The sequence below is a fragment of the Pollicipes pollicipes genome, unplaced genomic scaffold, assembly GCF_011947565.3.
Source record: "Pollicipes pollicipes isolate AB1234 unplaced genomic scaffold, Ppol_2.1 Scaffold_724;HRSCAF=833_pilon_pilon_pilon, whole genome shotgun sequence".
Taxonomy (NCBI): Eukaryota; Metazoa; Arthropoda; class Thecostraca; order Pollicipedomorpha; family Pollicipedidae; genus Pollicipes; species Pollicipes pollicipes.
In genome coordinates, this window is record NW_023597047.1 from 8,757 (window position 1) to 35,680 (window position 26,924).

The following is a 26,924-nucleotide window of genomic DNA, read 5'->3' on the forward strand; positions in this document are numbered from 1 at the left end:
ATGACGGACGGTGCGTCACGGCAGGGAGGCGCACCAGAACCGGTGACCTGCGCCACGCTGGTAACGCTTCACCTCCGCCTGCTGGAGCTGGAGGCCCAGGAGCAGCGGGGACGCGAGCGGCAGCGGAGGTTGAAGAACGCCAGCCCGACCGAGCCGAGGGTCGTCAACACCGGCAGGACTCCGTGCAGCGTGACGGTGACGCTGAAGGTACCAGAGCGGGTCCGACGACGGAGCCGACGCACGCTGGCCGCGCTCTGCGTCGACAAGGGGGGTCGGGTCGACGTGGCACGCCTCTCGGGTGGCGCGACATATCCCGCCGTCGTGTCGGACGTCACCTCCCACCTGCTGACGCTGGTCATCAGGGGTCACCCAGGGATCGCCCCGGGAGAGGTGCTAGCCGTGACGCCCAAGATCGGTGATCCAACCATCGACTGGATGCAGAAGGCTCTGATGAGGCTGGCATCGACGACGGACGGTCATGTCGGCCGCATGCGGGCCGCCCTGTTCGCCGAGGAGCCGCTGGAGAAGCGGGTGCCACGCCTGCCCCCGCAGCTGACGGACGCTGACAGCCGGCTGCGGCTGATCGACCGGCGGCTGGGCGACGGCCAGCGGGACACGGTGGAGTTCGCGCTGCGCCAGCGGCGGCTGGCCGTCATCCACGGCCCGCCCGGCACCGGCAAGACCACCTTCCTGGTCGAGATCATCCTGCAGCATCGACGGTTGGGCCATCGCGTGCTGGTTTGCGCGCCGTCCAACACGGCCGTCGACAACCTGCTGGAGCGACTGTGGAAGGCCGGTGCCTCTGCAGACCTGTTGCGTCTGGGCCACCCAGGACGTATCAGGCCGTCTCTGCACCGATTCTGCTTGGATAGACGGGTTTGCATGACTTCCCAACCAAAAGTTACATCGCAAACCATATTGCGAAGCGCCACTGTAGTGCTCGGCACCCTTACCGGCGTCTACAACGATCTTCTGCGGGAGGTCGGCAACAATCCATTCGACCTGACAGTGATAGACGAGTGCTCGCAAGCGCTGGAGGCAGCCTGCTGGGTGGTGGCACCGTACGCGGCGAAGCTGCTGCTGACCGGCGACCACCACCAGCTGCCAGCAACCATCCTGAGCAAGGAGGCTGCCCACCAGGGCCTGGCACTATCGCTGATGGAGCGCCAGGTGGCGCTGCACGGCGACGCGGCCGTGCGCATGCTGCACACCCAGTACCGCATGCACGAGCTGATCCAGCGCTGGCCGTCGGAAGCGATGTACGGTGGCCTGCTGGAGGCGGCGCCGGCCGTGCGCCGGCACCGACTGTCGCAGCTGTCGGGTGTTCGAGACACGGTGGAGACGGGCCCCGTCCTGCTGCTGATCGACACCGCCGGCTGCCGGCCGCAGGAGACGCGACATGCCAAGACCGGCTCACGCGGCAACGACGGCGAGGCGGGCATCTTGGCAGCGCGCGTGGTCGCCCTGCTGAGGGACGGGCTGTCGGCCGGCGGGATCGGCGTCATCACGCCGTACGCACGCCAGGTGGAGCTGATCGGCACTCGCCTGCGCCACCTCCGGCTTCCCGTCGAGGTCAGCTCGGTGGACGGATTCCAGGGTCGCGAGAGGGAGGCCGTGCTGCTGTCGCTGGTGCGCTCCAACCGCCGCGGCGAGGTCGGCTTCCTGGCCGACCGGCGCCGCATTAACGTGGCGGTGACGCGCGCGCGCCGCCAGCTGGTCGTCGTCTGCGACACCACCACTGTTCGGGCCGACGCATTCATCGCGTCGCTGGTTGATCACATGGTGCAGCATGGTGAGGTTCGCTCTGCACATCGGTACCGGCACGACCTGGGGTCGGTCGCGCGCCGCTGGTACCGCCCGCCGCGCGCGACCGACACCTCGCGCGAAGCGCCACCGACGAGGCGCGGAAGCGCCGCTCAGCCGGCTCGCTGCGGTGAGGTGGCCCCAGCTCCGGGACCTCGCGGAGAGCCGACGGAGGGCTCGGCGGCCTGCGGCTTGGCGGACGGGTCTCCTGATGCTCGCAGCGCCGATACCGTCCTGGGTGTGTTGGTCTCCGATAACAGCGATGTGTTGGCCAGCCTCAAGTCCAGCACTGTTGAGATCGCCGCCAGTGAGTCTGTCGCCAGCACACCCAGCGACAGAGAACTCCCCAGCAGTGAGTCTGTCACCAGCACACCCAGCGACAGAGAGCTCCCCAGCAGTGAGTGTGTCACCAGCACACCCAGTGACAGAGAGCTCCCCAGCAGTGAGTATGTCACCAGCGCACCCAGCGACATAGAGCTCCCCAGCGGTGAGTCTGTCACCAGCGCACCCAGCGACATAGAGCTCCCCAGCGGTGAGTCTGTCACCAACGCATCCAGTGACAGAGAGCTCCCCAGAAGTGAGTCTGTCACCAGCACACCCAGCGACGGAGAGCTCCCAGCAGTGAGTGTGTCGCCAGCGCACCCAGCGACAAAAAGCTCCCCATGAGTGAGTCTGTTACCAGCACACCCAGCGACAGAGAGCTCGCCAGCAGTGAGTCTGTCACCGTTAACCCCAGCAACAAAGATCTTCCAGGCAGTGAGTCGGTCAACAGTGCGACCAGCGAAAAAACGCTTTCGGTATTGAGTTTAACATCGGCACTCCCATCGACAGAAAGCTCCCCAACAGCGTGTTAAAGCCCCGGCGAACTAAAAAGACACAGGGCTCCCAAGCAGTGTGACAGCCGCCAGTGGTTTTAGCGATGGTGAACTCCCCACCTCGGCGTCAGTCACCAGTTCCTCGAACGACAGGGAGTTCTCATTCAGTGTGTCAGTTATCAGCACCCCCAGCCACAACGTGTTTCCTTTGCTTGTCAACCACCAGAACCCAGGCAACAGAGTAAGCCTCCAATCAGCGATGTCAGAACGCGTGCCGAAAGTTTTCATTGCAAATCGCGCCAAGAGTTGATGAACTACGTACACCTGCTCAGCAGCCTTGGCACAGAGCCAGAGGTTCCCATGTAGTCGGCGCTGTAACGTTGCTCATGAGTCTCAGCCGCGGTCCAAAGGCGAGGACATCGAGACGGCTGTCTGAGACGTTTCGATCCATGCTATGCTATCGGCGTAACGTGAACTTCCTTTAAAGTTGGGGGTTTTCGTCAATCGCCTCTCCCTGTTTTGTTCTCGAGCACATGTTTCACGTTTATGGCGACTCTGGTAGGGAGATATAGGCCATGTAAAGCGACTTCGTCGCAACCTGAATGTCTATAAGTGTGATGTAGCCTGACCAGCGAAGGAACCTGTAAAGAAATACATTTTTCACTTTATTTCTGGGAGATGGTGCAAGACATTACGGAGGTTATAATAGTGGCGTTTTTATTTTGGTCCAACTTGGTACATAAAACATTGGTACGTCCAACCCCGAAGTACATATTGGTTTTGTTGGGCAGCCACACAGAAAACACAATGAAAATAACTGTTCGGGAAATGCCAATCTAATCTCAAATGCTTAAATAGCGTCCAATGCTCAAATCATCGACTCGCAAGATTCGCCTCTGATAACAAAGACGTGATCTCAGGAAAACGCCCTTGGTAAGCGTAAGGCCATCTTTTTCAATTCCGTCAAGAGCAGAAAGGCCAGGCCGCCCAGCGCCGCGTGGTTCGCGCCGTCACACTCGTTGGCGGGCCTCACAGACCGGTCAGCACGCTCGGCACACTGACATGAGTCTTCCATCCCTCACGGATGGTCTCTGCCGCGGCTCACGGCAGCCCATCTCTGCTCTCGACCGCCGGCGCACACGGCTGCCGGCGGGCGCGTGGCCTGCACTCGACGTGGCCGGCTTCAGGCCGGCGGTGCTGGTCGCGCGGCTCGATGCGCGAGACAAACACGACGCCATGCGAGACGCTCGTCAGTCCCCTCCCCCGACACGCCAGCGCCGTCCGGCCCGATCGCCAGATAGCCTTGCGAACGTCTGCACCATCTTTTCGGGAATTCGGTTCGGCTCGACCCTTCGGTCGTCAGATCGACAGCAGATAAGGTTCATGGTCTGCCAGGACGTGCGCGTGTCTAACAAATCCCACGGCATAATGGCTTGTTTGCTTCAGCTGACTGCCCAGTCATCGGACGGCCGTCACGTGATGCGGCATCGGACGGCGTGTGACGAACACCGGCCGAGGTCAATCAAGGTCTTTTGGCAGGCAAATAGATGGCAATACATACATATATATATATATATATATATATATATATATATATATATATATATATATATATATATAACAAGCGTGTCAACCGTGAGAACGTGCAAAAGGAGAAGAAAAAACGTGCAACCATGCAAACGAACAAATGCTGCTGGGACGGACGTTGCAAGCAGGGTATACAAGGCTTCTGGTGCCAAACATCGGTGCAATGTCATGTAACTTTCACCGATAGTAGCCGGACAGATACGCACAGCACAACGGGTGCAGAAATGCGGCACAGGTAGCGCTGCCACGTCAGCAGAGCAACGCCGTAACCCAAACACCAGAAGCGCATCACGGTACTCCAAACACCGGCAGAGCAACACCGTACCCCAGACACCCAGAAAATCAACCTCAAAACTGCACAGGTAAATGTTCTGGTCAGAAGCCGAGCAACCTACCATCCCAGCCCGAAGGCCCCAGCAACTGCCACGTCGGCGATACGCGGGCAGGGACCCCCTGGTCGATGCGGAGGTCCTCAGAGGAATATGTATTATGCGCCGGTCACCTTTCTGATGCCGCTGCCACTCTGACAGAAATATCTGACGCGGGAAAAAGGCAGAGTCCCTCAGTGATGCAAAAAATCTCTTACAAGCGCATGGGGTGCCTTAATTGACATCGAGACCTATTCAGCTTGTCGGCCCCTGCTTAAAATGGTGCAGAGGGCCTCTCTTTCGAAAATGGGGCCTTCGATGAACCCAGAACATTTCCACAGTCTCACATTGGATGTTAACCCTTACATCGGCATTTCTCATCTCCTTGCATTGTCGAGTGAGTCCAGACCAACACAACAGTGGGTCTGGCCCTGAAACATTCGGGGTCCAGTCCCCGCCTATGTTCAGCAAATGTGCCCATGACCGACTTGTGCTCGTTGCCGGCACAGGGTCCCCTGTTTGGCACTGTGGGCCCCTGAGCAGCACAGGGGCTGTGTAATATTCCCGGGGCCTCTACCAATGCAAGAAGCCTTCTGATTGGTATTTGCAGGTCTTGGCTTTGCCCCTGCTTGTGAAAGAGCCATAGGGCTGCACCATAGGGCCCAAACAGGCACAAAACCAACGTTGTTATTCTTTTTTGGGAACGAAAAGCATAACATTGACGCTACTGGCTAACTCAATGGGGCAGGTCCTCGTCCGATACATCTGCCCTGTTTACTGCAGGATAATGGGCGCAACATAGAATGCTGGTTAACTTTTCAATACAGCTGTTTCAACATAGAGCATATCCGATTCCACGAGTATGGGGAATCCCGAGTGGGTGGGAATCCTGGATCCGAGTTTTGCCTTACCTGGCCAGTGTTAGAAGTCTGAAACTGGTCCGAAGAAAATACGACGTAAAAAACTGTGGCAAGCGCCGGGACTGATCTTCAAGCCATCTCGTTTCCAGTGGCCTTCCTCCCATCAGCCGTTTTGTTGCGTGTCAGGGCGCGCCCCAACGACGTACGCCTCGCGACCGTCGACTGTCCCCAGTGATGCGTCCCGAGCGTCAGCACGGCTGGGCTGCACCGTCAGCACGTCCAGATCCTCAGAACAGCTGGGGCTGCACCGTCAGCACGTCCAGATCATCAGCACGGCTGGGGCTGCACAATCAGCACGTCCAGATCGTCGACACGACTGGGGCTGTACAGTCAGCACATCCAGATCGTCGACACGGCTGGGGCTGCACAGTCAGCACATCCAGATCGTCGACACGGCTGGGGCTGCACAGTCAGCACATCCAGATCGTCAGCACGGCTATGGCTGCACCATCAGCACGTCCAGATCGTCGACACAGCTGGGGTTGCACCGTCACCACGTCCAGATGGTCGACACAGCTGGGGTTGCACCGTCACCACGTCCAGATGGTCGACACAGCTGGGGTTGCACCGTCACCACGTCCAGATGGTCGACACAGCTGGGGTTGCACCGTCACCACGTCCAGATGGTCGACACAGCTGGGGTTGCACCGTCACCACGTCCAGATGGTCGACACAGCTGGGGTTGCACCGTCACCACGTCCAGATGGTCGACACAGCTGGGGTTGCACCGTCACCACGTCCAGATGGTCGACACAGCTGGGGTTGCACCGTCACCACGTCCAGATGGTCGACACAGCTGGGGTTGCACCGTCACCACGTCCAGATGGTCGACACAGCTGGGGTTGCACCGTCACCACGTCCAGATGGTCGACACAGCTGGGGTTGCACCGTCACCCACGTCCAGATGGTCGACACAGCTGGGGTTGCACCGTCACCAGTCCAGATGGTCGACACAGCTGGGGTTGCACCGCCACCACGTCCAGATGGTCGACACAGCTGGGGTTGCACCGTCACCACGTCCAGATGGTCGACACAGCTGGGGTTGCACCGTCACCACGTCCAGATGGTCGACACAGCTGGGGTTGCACCGTCACCACGTCCAGATGGTCGACACAGCTGGGGTTGCACCGTCACCACGTCCAGATGGTCGACACAGCTGGGGTTGCACCATCAGCACGTCCAGATGGTCGACACAGCTGGGGTTGCACCGCCACGCCGAGGAGTATTCAGCTGGCGTTGCATCACCGCTCGCGCCGCTCCTGGGATGCCTGTGCGTCCCGGGAATCCTTGGGAACCAGCCGCGCTCTCCCCGGTGCACAATGAAAGTAAGAGCTACGCCGCCAGTGTTCATTAGCAGGCATTCTCGCTAGCCGGAGGGGAGAGGAGGGGGGGGGGGGGGGGGGCGGGAATGTCCGGGGACATTCTATGGTTCACGAGGTAGTGCGTTGTAATCTGTGACAATAATGATAGAGCCAAGGTCTGAGCGTACGACAATCGTGTTCCCGACATTGTTTCACTGAATCCGTAGCCGGCAAATGGCGCCGCCGTAGATCGCAGCGTTTTTTTTAAGGCGACCTGTTGCGATCCGCTATTCGCTATCTTGGAAGCAAGTCGAGGCCTTAAGGACCACGCACCCAAATTTTAGAGGCGGCCGGTGGTGTGCTATTGCGATTGTTAACAACCAATATCGTGGACTTTTTTCACAAGTTTCGCACTAACTGAGTTTTTGGTAGCCAGTCTCTGTGAAATTGGCTCACGGTGTTCACAGGAAGCTCAACACACCATACGCGATTGCTTAGATATCAGACATCATCAAAGGCGCTTAGCTTCATACACGTCCACCAGCGATAGCTTTGCATCTATACAACATCAGACGCACCAGTGCCATTCTGTTCCTTTGAAGCGTCCATACAACTGGCGTCAGTTGCTGGAGGATATGAAAACCCACTTCGCGTCGCTGAGGATCATAATAGCCCCATTCCGCCTCACCCAGGCTTTGAATGAATTAATCGTATGTCCGGCCGTCGGCTGTGACTGCGGGCCCTGCCGGGCCGAGGCGAGGCCACAATACAAATATCATCGGTGGCGACTCGAGCCGTCGGCTGTGACTGCGGGGCGCTGCCGGCCGAGGCGAGGCCACAATACAAATATCATCGGTGGCGACTCGAGCCGTCAGCTGCGGCTGCGGGCCCTGCCGGGCCGAGGCGAGGCCACAATGCAAATATCATCGGTGGCGACTCGAGCCGGCGGCTGCGGCTGCGGGCCCTGCCGGGCGAGGCCATGAGAAAGATATCATCAGTGGCGACCCGAACCGTCGGCTGCGGCTGCGGGGCCCTGTCGGGCCGGGGCGAGGCCACAATACAAATATCATCGGTGGCGACTCGAGCCGTCGGCTGTGACTGCGTGCCCTGCCGGGCCGGGGCGAGGCCACGATACAGATATCATCGGTGGCGACCCGAACCGGCGGGCTGCGGCGTGGCCGGCGACGCGCTGCCCCCGGGGGATGGGGGAGGTGGGGAGGGCCCGCTGGCGTCCCGGCCCGGCCCTGCCGCTACGCGCGGACGCGACCTTGGGGCGGCTCGCTGCCGCGCCGGCGCCTGCTGACGGCGCCAGTGCTGATATGCGGGCTTTGTGCTGGGGGATTTGTGAAGCATGACAAGAGCGTCTCACCTTCCCTTTTTTCGGTACCGTACAAAGATGAAATGGCGCTTCGGCAGCAGTGTTTGCAAATATAGAAGAAATGCTTCGATTGTTTGCCGATGAGGGCTTGATGATATAATTCATATTTTGGACATGCATCGTGTAAACTCCACATACTTGAAGCAATCAGGACGAAAACAATCACAGCGTTTCAGTGCAACAGCCCCAACAAAAGTTGAACAACGAAGAGTTCTATCGATGTAATGTCACTGCTAAAAGCATTTGTTTACCTTAAAACACGTGCCAAGTAGCACGAACAGATGCCATGATAAACTTCACGCACAACAGCACACACAAAAACATTCGGTCATCGAAAACCGGTCACCGATTTCCGGTCATCAAAAGCATCATTCTATTGATTCAGAATATGGTCTACGTCCAGATGTCATGAGGGAATAACTGCATTGCCAAAAGGCCAACGACTCAAATTACTGAGCAAGTTATTAATTAGAACGCGTTGATAAGCTTTAGAGGTAGGTCTCAATACATCACGAACGTCACAATCTCAGCATGCCTGGGAACAATAGGCGGCCGCGCAAACTGGGACCGTACAGCGGGCCCTGCCGAACGCATGTCATCATTCCCAGGACCGAGGCCGTGGTGGCTTTCTACACAAATGTCCCGCTGATCCCAAGATTGATGCTCTTATTTCCCTACCAAAAAGTGAAAGCCGTTTTGATGGTAAAGGACAATGATTAATAAGGACCCACCACGACCGGTGATCATGCTTCGCACACTGCGTTTAGTCAGTGAGAGACGCCTCTGTTATGAAAGGAGACTGAACGACTCAACGGATGCAAGTGAAACGCCCAGATATGAGCCGGGCTTTTACATCTAATAGGTTGTGGTGCCATACGTTGACGCTGGGTCAGCTGGCTGGGCCGAAAGGGCCGCCGCCTGCAGCGTTAATATCATGTGTACAGGCATGCTAACGCACACCAACAAATCATGTTTAATACCATGCAACCGCACACCGACAAACAACCCCGCTGCCGACCGCGCCCGGCTGTGTGCGCCGGGCCAGGCTTCTCCCGAAAGCTGCCGTGGTAACTACAATAGTCTTCAGCTCTGCCCGTCTGCCCCAAAATACACAGCAAGACGAAGTAAACTGTTTGTAAAAAATACGCACAATTCGTACCGAATCACCCGAATAGAGTGTTAGCGCGTGGGCGCACGACCACGAGGTCAGGCCATCTCCAATGTTTTCTGATCCAGTTCTGATCCATCCATCCCTGATGATCATCATCAGATGATCATCCATCTGATGAGATCCATTGCATCTCATCTCCACCCTTTCCTCTCCATAACAACAGGTCGGTCGTGTGGAGTCGCCTCGGACAAGGCGTCAGCATCGCACTCCATTACTGTGAACCCTAGACTCCCTGGTTTTTCGGGCTCTGATAGTGTTTACAAGATCAAAATTAGCGCCTCAAGGGCAACGAAGAGGCCGCGCGGCTATCGTTAGTCATGCTGCACGTGACAAGGGCAAGCCATTAGGACCTATGTTTACGAAAGGTTTTACACGCCACGTTAACACCGACTTACTGCACTAGCATCTCACTATCGGGAAGCTATTACAGCCATACTGCGATCGTGGATACGACATAAAACGGTCTGAAACGTGGTGAAAACATTGATGCCGTTGACAAGGGTCATAATAGCATAAGTACTTTACTAACGTAAGACAGCATGGCGCACATGGCATTTCAGCATCATGAGTTCTTACGATGACAACAGCCGACTTACAATGTTGTAGGATATACCAGGGTTAAAAGATGCTGTCGAGTTACCTTTCAGTACCAGCACCGGTACCTTTAGCGATATGCTTACGAATCATTCCATAGAAATAGAGGGGGGGGGGGATTACAATGGTAGAATCGCAAAACGCAGTGTGGTAGAAATGCAATAATACGCAAAGTAACAAAACCACGAATCAGGGAAGATCACATCTAGCGGCGCGAATTCATGTGGTGCAATGCTCAAGCTACCATACAAGATCACTTAGGTACAGGCAACGATCAGTGCTTGCTTGACAACGTCGGCTAAACGTTACCTCCTGGCAGGGACGTAGCAAGGGGAAGGGCCAGGGGGCCATGCCTCCCTCCCCTCCTAGAGCTAAGAGGCTTACACTATGTGATTCTGATTATGGACGTCACTGGAATCTGATCCAAGTTCACAGGGTTTCGGAGAGCATTTGACATTACCTCCCTGCTTCTGAGAACAATTTTGGCTACGTGCCTGCCTTCGGGTATACTGAGAAGCAATTATTGCCGGTGTTGAAAACCCAATCTCATAACGCCGAAAAATAAACAGCACCTCGGGATCCCCTTTGCGTATAAAAAGCATGAGTTTTCATCCATGCAAGGTTGGACAAAGCGAAGTGCCTTAATTTTTAACGAGAACCACACGGGACTGTGTTGGATGTGTGTTCTTCCTTCGGTTCGTTCCTCAGAGCTTGCTAGTGCTCCTGAAGGATGCCAACCAGTGTGGGAAAACCTCCGTTTTATGGCAGATATCGCACCTAGAGCATTTGTACGCCAGGCTCTTCACTAGAACGAATGCAAATTTAATATTCTATAGCATGCGCGCTACGCTGCGGCAAGTGCGGTGCCTGCTTCACTCAAGGCACTGCGTTAGCACTGACAGGTGTGCTGTGGTGTAATACATCAGGTGAATGCTGTGCCACTCTATACCTATCCTAGCTTGCTCGGGGTGGATGATATTGGCAGGTAGGGAACGGGCTTGTGAACCGAGCAGGCGCACCGCGCGGACATATTTACATGCTCAGTTCATAAGTCTTATGCCATTTTTTTTCAAACACCGCATGTACAGCCAAACTTACAGCACTTATTTTGAGATACCGATAGAGTCTGCATGGCGTCCCAAGCACAGTAAGCGTTTTTTTTTTGCCACTGAAATATAAAATAACAGGCTGATGTACAAATTACCTGGCAGAAAAAGCACTGATGGAATGTGGACCCATAAAAGGCAGTGGAGAATGTTGTACTTCACCCAAGATCCACTGTGTAGACATTCTTTCCAAAAAATACAGACATATGTTTGCAGACGATTTTGCTCTCTGATCACTGAGCAATTGCATACTCTGTCGCCGTTAAAAAGAACTAAATTTCCCACCCTGATACCAGCATCGCGCAACGTAGCCACAGTTCAGGAGCTATTTGGAGCCCCTGAATCCTGAATTTAGCAAACGTGTGAAGGTTGTTTGAGTTCAGTCAGCTTTGTCGTTGTTTAACACAGTTCAAGCATCAAAAGTGCCGAATTTTCCCTTAGAGTTACTGGAGCCCCGTCCTGAGCAACCCCCACCTGTGGTTACGCCCATGACTCCACGAAAAGGAGTTCGTTACAATTTTGACATAGACAAGGGGCAGGGATAGAATTTTAGAGCAACCTTATAACTTAATAAGCATACATAGTCATACTTCAATATGCCAGTCGGATGTCAGCGCCAATGGGAGCGTGGCAGGTGGTGCTTGGTGGTTCGGGCCAAACAAGCTCGTTCACGGAAGAGTCACGATTCAGAACATTCTTTCCCTTTCATGCATATTCTGGTTATGGTTAGAAACTACTCAGCAAATCATGTTCACTTCTGACACATCTCCAATATTGATCCTCGCTTCCAGCGCGCTCCCACGCTCATGACAAGCAACACGAACACGCCCCAGAGCATGGCTGGACGGAAGCCCCCAAACTCGAGTGACCTTCAGCTCGTCGAAATATTCAGGGGAAGGGCGCTCCGTCTTATATCAATTCAAATTAGCCCATCGATCAGGCCCAGCCTTCGTCAGCTAGCGCGGTCTTGCCCCAAGGCGACCCCAGTTGTCTGTCATCACCGGCCGGCTGACGTCACAGCCAGCTCTGCTGCCCGCCCTCCCCCCCCCCCCCCCCCCAACCCAGTTTGTTGGGTGCGGCGCCGGGCGCGGTCTTGCGTTTTTTCATGGTACGATGTGGTCGCGCGGGATCAGAACGGAGCGCCGCAGAGCCCGGGCGCCGTTGCCCGAGGGGCTGGGAGCGGCTGTTTACCGGCCGAGAAATAACCGCCGGTAATGACACGGGCCGAGCGTGGGACGGTGTGGAGGCCGAGATGTCGGCTGCCGGGGCCGCCGGTGAAGCCGCTGCGGAGGCCGAGATGTCGGCTGCCGGGGCCGTCGGTGAAGCCGCTGCGGAGGCCGAGATGTCGGTTGCCGCGGCCGTCGGTGAAGCCGCTGCGGAGGCCGAGATGTCGGCTACCGGGGCCGCCGGTGAAGCCGCTGCGGAGGCCGAGATGTCGGCTGCCGGAGCCGCCGGTGAAGCCGCTGCGGAGGCCGAGATGTCGGCTGCCGGGGCCGCTGGTGAAGCCGCTGCGGAGGCTGAGATGTCGGCTGCCGGGGCCGCCGGTGAAGCCACTGCCTGGACTGAACACGCTACGGCCAGTTGGGCAGGCACAACGCCGTCCGAAGGCTACGTCAACGTCTGCAGACTAGCTAGGCTGGTAAAAACGCTGTCTAAGGATGAGGATGAAATTTCTGGGCTGAACATCGATGATCCAAGGCGATGGGCGACCCGTGACGAATACGGCGTGCTGCGGGACCGTGCGAGTGAGGGCTGACGCTGCTGTCGGAGGAAGAGGGGGGGGGGGGGGGGGAGCACCAATGCATAGCCACTTGTCAGTGAAAATGTAATCTCCTGGGCGGCGGGCCTTTTTCAAAGAACACGGCGGATGGGCGCAAATCTGGGAAGAGGCAATAATTGTGTTCAGTTGTATTTTTCCAAATGCTTGTGTCGATGCGTGCAAGTTGTCAAATAACACAGATATTTGGAATGGGTAGGTTTATTAGTCTGAAAGACAGTAAAACCAATTATCTTATGCTAACCTCGTACTTCTGATAGACTGAAAGGCGATGTAAGTACCCATGTAACGCTGAAAGCTTTCAAGCTAACTGGTACTACATAACGTGCATCAACAGCTGAAGACACACATCACTCACCCAAGTGCATTACCCTAGCCGAAAGGCCGTAGCATTTGCAGTGCCTCGCCATCAGTTCATGGGTTCATCTCTTCCTGCGTCACACACCAGCACTACCAAAGACCAAGCATTACTGCGTTACTTTTTCGGAATGACGTCCGGAAATGGCGTACTATAGTTCAACATATATACCACATGTGCACCATGCGACATATAGCTATGTATGCATATCCATGTGAATATGTGCTATGAAGGGAGATATGCATATTTCACGAAGGGAATACCTGTTCGTATACTTATGTCCTCGCCTGGTGTGTTATTAATTTAACGCGGATACCTGCCACGTTACACAGCAGATACGCACGATAGTCCGAACCATTATTAATTTAACGTGAGTACCTGCCACATTACACAGCAGACACGCACGATAGTCCGAACCAATGCTCCATCCGTGATACTGGTAACTTGCCTCATTCCTTCCCTAAAACTATGTGCATATTTGCTACACGAAGGGCCTATTACCGTCCTGTCAAACTAGTGTTGTAGCTGTCGTGAAACGGTGGAACCCAACTAAACTACTTTCCAACCTAATCATTTCTAGAACAAGGGAGCATGCTAACACGCGTCCGGTGATGAACCAAGTGCCTCCAAATCTCCTCATCCAACCGCCTCGAAACTGTATATACCTGTTCTAGGCAAAAGGTCACTGATATTCTCTTTAGGTCGGCGGCCTTGTTTGACCTTTAAAATGTCATGGTGACCAAGAACCTACGAGATTGTTTTAATTTTTGAATTTGCATAAGCGTTAAGAATTACGCTAGACGGCATGCTCCTAAAACAAAATGTTGACATATGTCATTTCAGGTCAGTGACCTGTTCTGACCTGAAGCACGCGTTCGGGTGGGGGTGGGGATGGATTTAACCCCCGAAGGTTTTCCGGAATGATTTCCAAACAGCGCGGCACAGCAGCGCCGAATTTTTCATAGTTGTAAACGATTGAACAGCAAATGTTTTGATATGAATAGCTGAGGTGAACCTGTAAGGTTCCTGACCTACAGCAGATCGAAATCAGGCCATTAATTTAGTGAGGACAGTTTCTAGAGAGTCGTACAACCGGATGCAACAACGGAGTGTTAGACAAAGCCATGCATCTTTGAGATAGTTTCTTGGTCAACACGACACTTCAATGAACAAGTTATTTTGGCCTAGGGTCAGGTTTGTGGGTCAAACCAAGGTCAAATTGAACCTGTGTTTACTTTAGAGTTTGCTGTTTGGAGAAGCTTTTGGTGCTCATTTTGAATTTATTGATAATAGAAACTGCATTACACATATTCCATGGACTTCTTAAAGGTCAGAATAGGTCAGTGATCTAAAATAACCCAGGTCGATATTTCTTTTCTAGTATCATACCGCCTAGCGTAATCCTTGACACTTATTCAAATGCAAAATTCTCAACAGTCCTTATGATATTGGTCACCACGATCTTCTGAAGTTCAAATAAGATCGCTGACGTAAAATGAGCACCAGGATCTTTTGCCTAGAACAGTTATCTAGGTTCATGATGGTTGCACGAAAAGGTCTGGAGGCACTTTGGGCACCAATCTGGAGTTTGACCTTGTTTGACCCCATTTGACGCAAAGATCATAATCTAGGAACCTCAAATTTTGACACAAGTGAGTTTACGCACAGGCCAATACACCCGGTGAACTTGGTGTTTCTAGCTTTCCTAGTTTCTGAAATCTTAGAGGGTTCAAATTGACCCCCACCCGAGCGAATGGTGTTCAACCGGCACCCGGGCGCGAGTTAAGAAGTCCATAGGAGATTATTTGCGGTCCATGTTATCAAGAAGCTCAAAATGGGTATCGTAACAACCCTGTAGAGCAAGTTCTCCAGTAAACGCAGGTTGGTTTTAGCCTCAGTCATACCTTCATACCTGACCCAAGATGAGTGGAACTTGTAACCCTAAATTCGGCTATTGCTTTGTTTAACAAACTATCACAGAGATGCTGGTTTCGTCTAGCCCTCCGCTGTCGCATCAGATTAAACGACTCCCTCAGGGGCAGATCTAGCCTGGAGATTGGGGAGGGGGGGGGGGGGGGGCAGCCGTTCGTCGCCAGCTGGCTGGGGTGGGATCCGAGGTCCAGTGCACTTATCAAACACGATGTTTGCGCCGAGTATGACTAAGCCGCGTCAACATGCGTTTTTATATTCAAATCGCTGCCAACTTTTCTTCATGAAGTTTTTTCCGAAACGGAAAGAAATGTTTGATACCGCACCATCAAAGTCAAAACAGACGGTAAGTGGACGAAACTTTTATGAAGTTCTGGGAATGCTTGGGGGGCCAAAACATACTCTCAGAGTTTTTTTTTTGGGGGGGGGGGCCATGGCCCCGTGCCCCCCCCCCCCTCGGGATCTGCCTATGGACTTCCTAGACAATGCCTTTGTTGATGGCACGGCCTGACTTTGACCTGCCATAGGTTAGCTTCCTTACAAGATACATTTAATTTGCATGCAACAAATCCTACATTTAATGGCCTACGTCTGCGCAAAGGTTGGCGAGGCCAGGCTGCTTCTTTCACTAATAATTCCGAAAAGAACCTTCGGGGCGGGGGGGGGGGGGGCAATGTGAGCCTCCCACCGAGCGCTTGTTCATAGATGTATTAGCTTTGTGGCCCGCAGTTGGGACCCATGTATCCTTCCATAGCTCCCATCCCTCGCTGTGCTGCCCTGTCGTGCGGTCGCAGGGGTCGGCCGGTCTAGCTGGAAAACAACCTTGTGCACATGCCTTACACCGAACCAGAACCCTGCCATCACCTGTCACAGCATCTGATTCATAGGAACAAACCGATTGTCATGAATTAACATAACCGCAAACGTTTGGAAAAAAACACTGAGATATGCTCCACATCATACAAATAATCTGGTAGCAATCGGCCTTTCGTTCAAAATCTTGTCCGCCAAACTTAGTCAAAACTATGCAAGAACTGTGATATGCTCCGCAAAGAACCTTTTTCATTTTGAGATTCACTGTGTGGACTGCTTCCATTTCTCGCTTAGAACATCGTTCGCGCAAATGGCAAGGCACACCCATCGGTGCAGGTAATGCATAACAGCATCAGCGGTCTTCGTAACATAGTAAAACATGCCTACTCTTCTTTGGTCCGAAGGCGTGCTCTCTCAGCCTAAGCGTTTGGGGGAGCAGCTGCCCCTCTGCCACCCTGCCTGTTCCTACACCTTTGGTTGAAAAAGCACGGGGTTGTCACTGCGGAAGATTAGGTTTGCATCTTTTCCGTAGCATTTGTTACACAGGCGCGGCTTGGTCGGGGTCACTTGGGGCCGCACTTAGGGTCGCAATCCTCCCTCTTCACAACAGTCTCTAGCAAAACGTTGAAAAAGGCGTCATGATTTCTCCTGAGCTCCGCCCGCCGCTCGCCCCTCCCCCCCCCCCTCACCGTCCTGTGCAGCCAGAAAGCCCTGGCTGCGCTCTTGGTGTCATGTGTTGCCCTAAAAAGCTTGCATTGAAGTGACAACGGAGGCTTAGTGGAGTCCAGGAGCCAGCACCTAGAGTCAAAAGCAAATCTGCTCCCGGCCTAACCTGTCGCTGGTCACGGCACTCCAGTGGGGCTTACCTGACGTCAGCTGTCGGTCCCGACACGGGCGTCCTGAGGCCGGACCTGGTCACCCCCGGCCGAGTGACCCACACCACCGAGAACTCCGGTGCACCTGTGGTCAGTTCTCTGAGCTGTCTACAGGCCTGTGGTCAGTCCTCTGAACCGGCCGGAGGCATGTGGTCACTCCTCTGAACCGGCCGGAGGCCTGTGGTCTGTCCTCGGTGGCAGCAGGTGTCCGTCGTTCACTGGTTCAGTCGTGTGGGACGACTATCGTACGCGCCTCAGCCCATGGACGTTCTCCGTCGGAGCCGCCATCCCACGACAGCGCGCGTCACGCAAGGTCCATTCAGCCGCTGCACTTGCGCTAAGCCGACCCGCAGTTTACACCAGCCTCCGATCAAAGCCGACCCGCAGTTTACACCAGCCTCCGATCAAAGACGCCGCTTGACTCCCGCCATACTGATCCCCAGGCCGTGGCGCCCCATCACGTACGGGGAGCGGTGGCCGGCTAGCCCACCTCTGGCGGCCAGCTCAGAAACTACTGGGCGCCGCCGGCAAGGCAGCCTAGAGCTCGCCACGCGCGGGCTGTCCGTCTATTGTCCGTGACGTTCCTCTGCGCGCAATGGTCGGCAGCATCAACACGAGATATCGATATTTGCACACCTGTTTGCACACATGCATATTTGCTCACACGGGGCGTGGGGATTGCGACAGGAGGTCAAACCCTTGGCCGAGTTGTCATTGTCTGTCTCAATGGTTCGTGCGTCCGTGGGTGGGCGGAACGCAGCAGAGGGCGACCCATAAAGGAAGCACAGTTGAAAGGCATGGTTGAAATTAACCACATACAAGCAGATTTTGGCCGCAATTTAGTCACAAATTTACATATGTAGCACGTTGCGCCTGATTTTAGTTTGGAGACGGCATACGGAGTAAGTGTAGAGCAGTGTACACGTGCATTTTACCACCTCGCTTCGGTGTAACGTTTGTGCATCACTGCCATATGCAGCAGCATTCAGTTTTTCATAATGATTATACAACAGCGGCGCCACTTTTTGGCGGGGCGTAAACCAATGGATTATAAAGGATAGTTTGGCTCACCCTAGCGCTTAAGACGAATGTTCCACATTTGAAAATATTAAGGCAAACATCAGATATGATGAAATAAACTCACGTAACTATTGGTTTGCATTGAAGTTTCCAACACTGCTCGAGAGAACATTTCACTACTTCGCAAATATGCCGCTCAATACGTTATCGTCTAATTACGTCATGGAACGTCTTTACAGCGTCAGAGTCGCCACCACACTGGCCGTGTCAGAATTGCCATGCCGTAGCGGACGAGCTGACCCATTTGTAGTATTTCAGCATGCCGAAAGGAAGCGGCGCTTTGCTGGAGCGTGTTTGCGAAACTGAATGCAGTTACGCGCAAGTGTTTTGGCTCTTTCTGGTAATGTTCTTGCATAACTGCTTTTGATTTTTGTTGTTTTCTTGCATTTACATACTCGTTTACGGTGCTTCTCTAAGTTATTCGATTCTCGGCCTTATCTCCGTCGTAACTCGTACCACTGCCAAATTACTGTAGCACAAATAGCAAATTGTGTTCAAAACTTGCCCTGAACGTATAAAATTAATTGAGCGTCAAATGAAGTCTTTTGATACCAGAAATCATGCTGACGTGCGCCAGACACAAAAAACTCGATGGCAACATTCTTTTCGGCCTTGGGCACTACATGGCCAATGCAGTACTTGGGTCACATTTCTTTAGCGTTATGCATACCTCGGTGACCATGAAATAGTCAGCACGAAATAATCAACACAAGTTCGCGGATAGCAGCCTCAAAACCCAGAGGGTGTTAATTCTCTAAAAGAGCAGAGCTGTGAACTGCAATGAGTCATCTTCAAAATGGCTAGCGGGGTTCAAAACCCGTTCAAACGCAGAACTTTCCCTTTAATGACGCATAAATTTAAACAATTCTAGCATTTTACTGATGTGATATATATATATATATATATATATATATATATATTTATATATATATACACACACACACACATATATGTATATATATAAATATATATATATATATATATATATATATATATATATATATATATATATGCATTTTGTCTGGTGTTACTCAAAACTTGCTGGTTTTGGCTCCCGACTCACACGCAGAGTTGGCATCAATCCCAGGACCATGTTAGTCAAACTCACACGCAGAGTTGGCATCAATCCCAGGACCATGTTAGTCAAACTCACACGCAGAGTTGGCATCAATCCCAGGACCATGTTAGTCAAACTCACACGCAGAGTTGGCATCAATCCCAGGACCATATTAGTCAAACTTACACGCACCGGGCGCAGGGCGGGGCGACCTCGCCGCCATCAATGTGTGGGCAGGCTGCAGGCAACATGTGGTGTTCAATCCCACCACAGATAACCAGATAACCAGCAACGGATAACTGAATATCAAAGGATATTCAGTTATCACTGAATCATTATATATATATATATATATATATATATATATATATATATATATATATATATACGTATTTCTGCATCCGCGTCTCAAGCCACGATAGCAGGAAAACAGAGCTTGCAGTTTTACTTAAAGAAAATTTCATGGCGCAAACAATTCGGCATTGGCGCGTGCCGATATGTTTTTTCATAGGTCCTGGAAGTACCGATTCCTACCAATAGCGCTGAAGGGCATCAGTAATGACGCCTTCGTTCCTGCTCCCGCAGCCCTCACCGCCAGTCCTCAGTCAGCCCCCCCCCCCCCCAACGCTGCAAGCCAGGACCCTGGTCCGTTGCCAGTCCCCCCTCATCTCCGAGCCTGGAACCCTGTCCGCTGGCAGTCCCTCCCGCTCTGAGCCGGGACCCGATCCAATGTCAGGCCCATCTCCGCCTTGAGCCGGGACCCCAGTCCGTCTCCAGTCCCCCTCCGGGCTCCGAACCGGGACCCCGGTCCACCGTCAGCCCCATCCCCACTTCGAGCCGAGACCCCGGTCCGCTGGCAGCGCGTGGGGACACACGCACCGGGCGCAGGGCGGGGCGACCTTGCCGCCGTCAATGTGTGGGCAGGCTGCAGGCAACATGTGGGCAGACGCCGCCCTCGGCTCAGCGCGGGCAGCTCGGCGGTAACGGCAGACAGGTCCCCGTGACGGCTGGATTGTGGGGTCGCTTCAGCCAGCTGCATACCACCCTTGAACTCTGAGCCAAAGGAGTGTGAGCCAGTTACATGGGCGACTGCGCTCAGGCGGCCCCAGTTCATCGGTACAGAACCTGAGGGCTTCGGTAAAGTTCGGCAGCAGTTCCTGCAGGAAGGTCAAACCTTGCTAAACTCAAACCTTTGAGCTGCTCCTATTTCGCCATGAAGCAGCCGCGAGGGATCCACGAGAGTACCACGGTTGTGCATTGCAGCAGCAGGGACAGCTTGATGGATTGATGCCAACCTGCGGTAAGGCCGCCGGGATCCACGGGACATATAATGTGAAAACCTCAAAGGTAGTCTGAACTGAGATCCTTCCTAAATTCCACCTTAACCACTAATGCATCTGCTGCACAATCCTACACTACTTCCAAATTTATTTTTTCTTCGGCCAATTTGCAGGACAACTAGAAGCCACAAGACGCCAACAGAAATCTTTACAGGTGGAATCTTGCATAGATAGTGTTATCACAAAGGTTTGTCCCATGGTTTTGTTTCCTTATACAGGCGGAATGGATCAGTTCCAAATGCCGTACTGTTTCAGGTAAGGACCATGTTAGTTTGTTTTACCAGTACTGTTCCAACCGGCATTCTGCTCCTACCGGGATCTTACTTTGTATTCACCAGATGACGTCGATAACTGGTCATATTTTCAGCTTAGTCATACGGTGCAAATCACCTGCTCTTTGCTGCGTGCAATTTTCAGGCTTCTTATCACTTATTATCAAAGCAATCCAATCACGCATAATGAGTAGACCCTCGAAGCGGTGCAAACTTGAGCAGTGCATAGAGTTTCCTTGCGTAATGCACCCGTCATTATAAGAGCAAGGTCCCGCTGCCTCCAGACATGCCTGACCTACATTCTTCCTGTGCGAGCTGAGATAGGCCCGCGCTGAACCACGTCGGGAGTCACTGCGAATTAAATTTACTACTCCGATAACAAGATCATAATTTGCACACAAAATAACCACCATATCAGCACAGGCGGGCGGCAGAGACTGTAACAGGCGTGTGGCTCATGTCTCACCTTGCCAATGCGGCGAACGGCAGCGAGAATCGGCCATAAGCTGGGCGCCGGGTGTTCAATCCCACCACAGGTGCAGAGCGCCGGCCTCAGCGGACCGTTCTGCGACGCCCGCGGCTGACGTGCGTGGCCGCCGTCGCACGGTACTGCTCAGCCTCGTGTTATCTCTTGAGGCACGGTGCGGCCCAGCCTCGTGTTATCTCTTGAGGCACGGTACTGCTCAGCCTCGTGTTATCTCTTGAGGCACGGTGCTGCCCAGCCTCTTACTATCTCCTACGGCGCGGTGTTGCCCTGCCTCTTACCACCTGTCCTCTTACGACACGGTACTTCTCATCCTCTTGTTACCTCCTTGCGCATGGTGCTGCCCAGCTTCTTACTACCTGTTAAGGCACGGTACCGCCCAGCACGGCGTGCGACGGATTCCGGCTGAGCGATGGGTCTGCAGAACGGACTGTTGTGTCCGGGGCCAGGGCACGGCGACCTGAGTCGGGGCAGGGAGAGACGCAGCGGTGTCGGCGACTGGTCACTCGGAAGGGGGCGGGTGCGGGAGTGGGTCGGGACGGCCGCGGCGGCCCGTCACACACCTCAGGCGACGTGTGCACGTTCTCACGCAGCAGAAAGAGGCGACGGTCGTGGTCGGCACCAGCGGGCCGGCTGACGACAGGGCGGGCTGCCACCCTGCGCAGCGGCGCCAGGGGGCCGGCTGACGACAGGGAGGGCGCCACCCTGCGCAGCGGCGCCAGGGGGCGGGCTGACGACAGGGCGGGCTGCCACCCTGCGCAGCGCCGCCAGGGGGCCGGCTGACGACAGGGCGGGCTGCCACCCTGCGCAGCGGCGCCAGGGGGCCGGCTGACGACAGGGCGGGCGCCAACCTGCGCAGCGGCGGCCACGTGCGGCGCCGATCCTTGAAATCGATGATCAGATCTGCAGACGCATGGTGTCCTTTTCACCACTTAAAGAAGTTTTCATGAGCGTCCCAGCACCCAGGAGCATTCAGCATGTTTTTTTTTTGGGGGGTCCGAGTTTTGCACCCTCACTCATTTACACACTCAGCTTCCCATTTTAGCATTGTGATTTTAGAGATGGTTGCGATCTATCCATGTGTTTCATTCGGTATTTGCCCGTGATTAGCTGTCATTGCCAGCTTTTCACTTCGTTCATGTTTAGAGGCTGCTGTCGCGAACACCAGCAGCGTGTAATGCTTCGATATTTGATCTGAATTTAGCTTTTATATAGGGAATTCTTTATATAGCTTTTATATAGGGAATTTTTCGTATAATTACATACGTATGCATGCGTGCAAAACGCAATCACAAAGCACGCCAATGCCTACAATACAGCCCGCGTCAGATACGCAGCAAACGCTAAGCTACGCGCAGTCGCGAAGGCGCTTACCAGCCGCGGCCACCGCTGCATGGCCACCCGCGTCATGCGACGCTCGCAGGTCACCGTAATACGCAGGTACGGCCATCAGTGTAACTGCAAACTGATGAGGTAGTAGTACTAGCCTTATTCCTCGGAGAAGAAAAAGCAGGAGAGTAGAGATACAGGCTGAAGCCCACTCCACGAATGGGGCACACACAGAAGTCCACCCCGGCTGACACCAAACCGGCTGGGTGAGGGCGAGCGGGCGCTGACTCGCCCAGACACCGCAGGCTGAGAGGCAGATTATGCCGGATGACGAACTCGTCTGCCACGCCGCGGAAACCGCTCCGAGCGCCGAATAAACCCATCGGCGCGGTTCGTCGCGGCCGCAGCATTCGTCACAGGCGGTGGGGAGGAATGTGGCGCAGCTCCGCCGCACCGAACGCCGCCGGCGGCGCGGCCGCCCGCCGCGAACGAAAGTGAATGTACCGCTGGAATTGGCCGCCGGGGCTGCAGCGTCGACTGCCGCCACCCCGCCTGTCCACTGGGCACGCAGACGGGCGCCGCCACCCCTCTTTCTTCTGGACGTAAGCGGACCGAGGCCACCCCGCCTGCTCACTGGACACGCAGACGGGCGCCGCCACCCCTCTGTCTTCTGGACGTAAGCGAACCGAGACCACCCCGCCTGCTCACTGGACACGCAGACGGGCGCCGCCACCCCTCCGTCTTCTGGACGTCAGCGGACCGAGGCCACCCCGCCTGCTCACTGGACACGCAGACGGGCGCCGCCACCCCTCTGTCTTCTGGACATAAGCGGACCGAGGCCACTCCGCCTGCTCACTGGACACGCAGACGGGCGCCGCCACCCCTCTGTCCTCTGGACATAAGCGGACCGAGGCCACCCCGCCTGCTCACTGGACACGCAGACGGGCGCCGCCACCCCTCTGTCTTCTGGACATAAGCGGACCGAGGCCACCCCGTCTGTTCACTGAACAAACGGAGGCAGACGCCACCCCGCTTGCCCACCGGACACACGCAGACGGACGTCACCCCGCCTATCTATCCTCTGGACAAACGTAGGCACACGCCATCCCGCCTTTCCTCTGGACACAAATAGGCACACGCCACCCTGGACACATGTAGACAGATGTCACCCTGCCCGTCCAACGGGCACGCGCAGACGGACGCCACCCCGCTTGTCCACCGGGCACACGCAGACAGGCGTCACCCCGCTTGTCCACCGGGCAGACGCAGACAGACGCCACCCCGCGTGTCCACCGGGCACACGCAGACAGACGCCACCCCGCGTGTCCACCGGGCAAACGCAGACGGCGCCACCCCGCTTGTCCACCGAGCACACGCAGACAGACGCCACCCCTCGTGTCCACCGGGCACACGCAGACAGACGCCACCCCGCCTGTCCACCGGGCAAACGCAGACAGACGCCACCCCGCGCGGAGGCGGGAGATCGTAACGAAGCGCTGAAAGGGGCGGCGCTCAGACTCATTGGATGTGAGATTTGCGTGAAAAACCATTCAAGGAAATTTTGAAACCTAGCCAAAGATGGGACAAAGGAGAGCACATCCCCTGAGCTTGGAAGTTTGCATTCGGCACCGGGCGATTTCGCAGGAATTAGGTCCAAATTCGCAGGTTTTTGGAAGAAATTCTGAAGAAAAGGTCCTGAAGATTTGGCGGGGGTTGTGTCGTTCCATTTTCGCGGAACGCTGTAAGATCTTTAAGAGGTCACAAATGTCTCCAAGCAGTCGGGCACGGGTTTTTAAGCCGCACCACACGAAAACATAGAACCTGGAGAGTGCTCTGTTTTAAATTCATTCTATTGCAACGTATTACTCATTTAACCCGAAAGGGCCCGTTTTGATTCACTTCTTCCTCATTTTGGAGCTCGCAAAATTCTTATTCCGGGTCGTGAAGAAGATGCGTATACCAACCCCACGAAGGCGCCCATAGGTAGCGCCACCAGAGGGCAAGAGGGAACCAACCCTTTGTATTTACCAAGGGGCAAATATAGCCCCCTGGTGGATACACTGGCATCTCTCCCCCGTCCGTTCTTCGCCATGTGAGACACAACGCGCGGAAAACCATGCCTGAAGTCGTCAAACGCAACGGACTTCTCACGACCTCGCCTTCCTGCTCAGCCACAGGTGGCTGCGGTCTGGAGCTGAGCTAAGATAACTTTGGGATAAGTGGGGTCATTTTTGTCTGCTAAGCCCTTCTCCCCAACTAATTTTGTGAACTACACCCCTAGTCTGTGCAAGTTTTGTTTTTAATGAGTCATTTAGGAGTCACTATGCGTGCTATTTTGTCTCCATCGCCAAGAACGTCCCTCACTATGGTTGACTTCATAGTCCAGAGAAAACGCCTTTTACGTCAAACTCCAAACATTTTGTGAACACATGTTATCGTAACCAAAACACATTTGAGGATACTGCAATTCTTTGCCTTGTAGGTATGTAACTCACACAATGCATAACCTCCTTTATGCTCCATAATCACGTTCCTATATAGCCATATTCGTATACTTGTACCCAGGAGTGCTTTTAGCAACAAGCTCCGCCTAGCTGGGGTTTTGAATGTGTGGTAGTAATTTATGGTGTGGTTCTCACGTGCTATCATTAGCTGACTTTGGGTTGTGACTTCTTCAGGCCCTCTCACGTATGACTTGTCCCTGCCGATTGCATGACACGACTCCTGCCGGGTCTGCACCGCCTCTTCGCCTGCTTCACGACTCCTGCCGGATCTGCACCACCTCTTCGCCTGCTTCACGACTCCTGCCGGGTCTGCACCACCTCTTCGCCTGCTTCACGACTCCTGCCGGGGCTGCACCACCTCTTCGCCTGCTTCTTTACGTTTGTTTCTTCTTCTTAGCTAGGAGTGCCACGACTTGATGTTATGTTTTCTGGTGTCAACGTACGGTTGATTGCACCGCTGGGATAGAGGGCGGGATACTCCTGGTTTCCTGTTTTTAGGTAACGGTGTAGACAAAATAAGTTTGCGGAGATCCTGTACTGATAAACTGACCAGAGTCGCACATTTGAAAGCGCGTGAAGGTTGACTAGATGCAAATCGCTCACCTGGCCCAGCATCGTTGCCTTCTGATCTACAAGCTGACGTTGGGAACTCTCACGCCCACGCCGCCACCTCGTCGCATCCGCAGCGGCGTATATTGTTCACGTTGGGTATTTCACGGACCGAGCAATCCACCGAGAAAACTTCTCTGACTTGGTAGATTTGAAGCATATTTTCTTCCCGAGTGGTGTTGTTTTACCTACAGGAACATATACGCGCTGTGTGCAGGAATGGACGCGCGAAGTACTCACGAATATGTTGGCCTGAGGTATGGACCTCTGCACGCGGCGTGAGGTATGGACCTCTGCACGCTATGGACCTCTGCACGCGGCGTGAGGTGTGGACCTCTGCACGCGGCGTGAGGTGTGGACCTCTGCACGCGGCGTGAGGCGTGGACCTCTGCACGCGGCATGAGGTGTGGACCTCTGCACGCGGCGTGAGGTGTGGACCTCTGCACGCGGCGTGAGGTATGGACCTCTGCACGCGGCGTGAGTTGTGGACCTCTGCACGCGGAGTGAGGTGTGGACCTCTGCACGCGGCGTGAGGTATGGACCTCTGCACGCGGCGTGAGGTGTGGACCTCTGCACGCGGCGTGAGGTGTGGACCTCTGCACGCGGCGTGAGGTGTGGACCTCTGCACGCGGCGTGAGGTGTGGACCTCTACACGCGGCGTGAGGTATGGACCTCTGCACGCGGCGTGAGGTATGGACCTCTGCACGCGGCGTGAGGTGTGGACCTCTACACGCGGAGTGAGGTGTGGACCTCTGCACGCGGCGTGAGGTGTGGACCTCTGCACGCGGCGTGAGGTATGGACCTCTGCACGCAGTCACCTGAAGTCTTAACAATATGGGTCAAGACTTCGTGGCATGGCGCACCAGGTTAGGAGCACGTTAGCGCTTCAGGAAAGACCTGACCAGATTGCCCCGTGGTAGACACGTCTGAGGGTGCTCAGGAGGACCAGCGCTCGTGCGACCAGGCGCTGATAGAGCTGGCCGGCAACCTCAGGCTCTACCACCGAGGCTGCCGGGCCTGAGGAGCTGAACATAAGCTTTGATGAGCGGCGGTGGCGCGGACGCCGGTGGGCGCCGGCGGCAGGGCCGACGCCAGCACGGGCGACGGTGCCTGGGCAGCCTCCAGCCCCGGTCTGATGGATCGCGGTCCGATCGACCCCAGCGGCCGCCGTAATGAAGTGCGGCCCTCGAGGTGGCACCGGATGAAATCGGATAGTGCCGCCGCCGCTGTGGGAGCGGGACAATGAAGACGGATCGGCCGCTAATATTGGGAACATGATATTTTTGTGGGTCTTACAAGAATGGCCTTGCAAGTTTCACTTGTAGGTTAATATGATCAGGAAAATTTACGAGCTCTAATTGATGAAAACCCACGGACAGATCACTTATTCGCCAAACTCCGACTTACGTGGACATGGTTGCTTTTCTAGATTTACATGAACACCCTAACCAGTA

The 26,924-nt window shown here is 54.7% G+C and overlaps 1 protein-coding gene across 1 annotated transcript; it reads left to right on the forward strand.

Annotated features, from left to right (window-relative positions):
• Nucleotides 1-26,491, forward strand: LOC119110909 (DNA-binding protein SMUBP-2-like). The gene is made up of 4 exons (XM_037234785.1): nt 1-531; nt 610-1,629; nt 1,714-1,792; nt 26,391-26,491. The coding sequence occupies exons 1-4, from the start codon at nt 1-3 to the stop codon at nt 26,489-26,491; spliced, it is 1,731 nt and encodes a 576-aa protein (XP_037090680.1).
• Nucleotides 26,492-26,924: the final 433 nt, after the last annotated feature.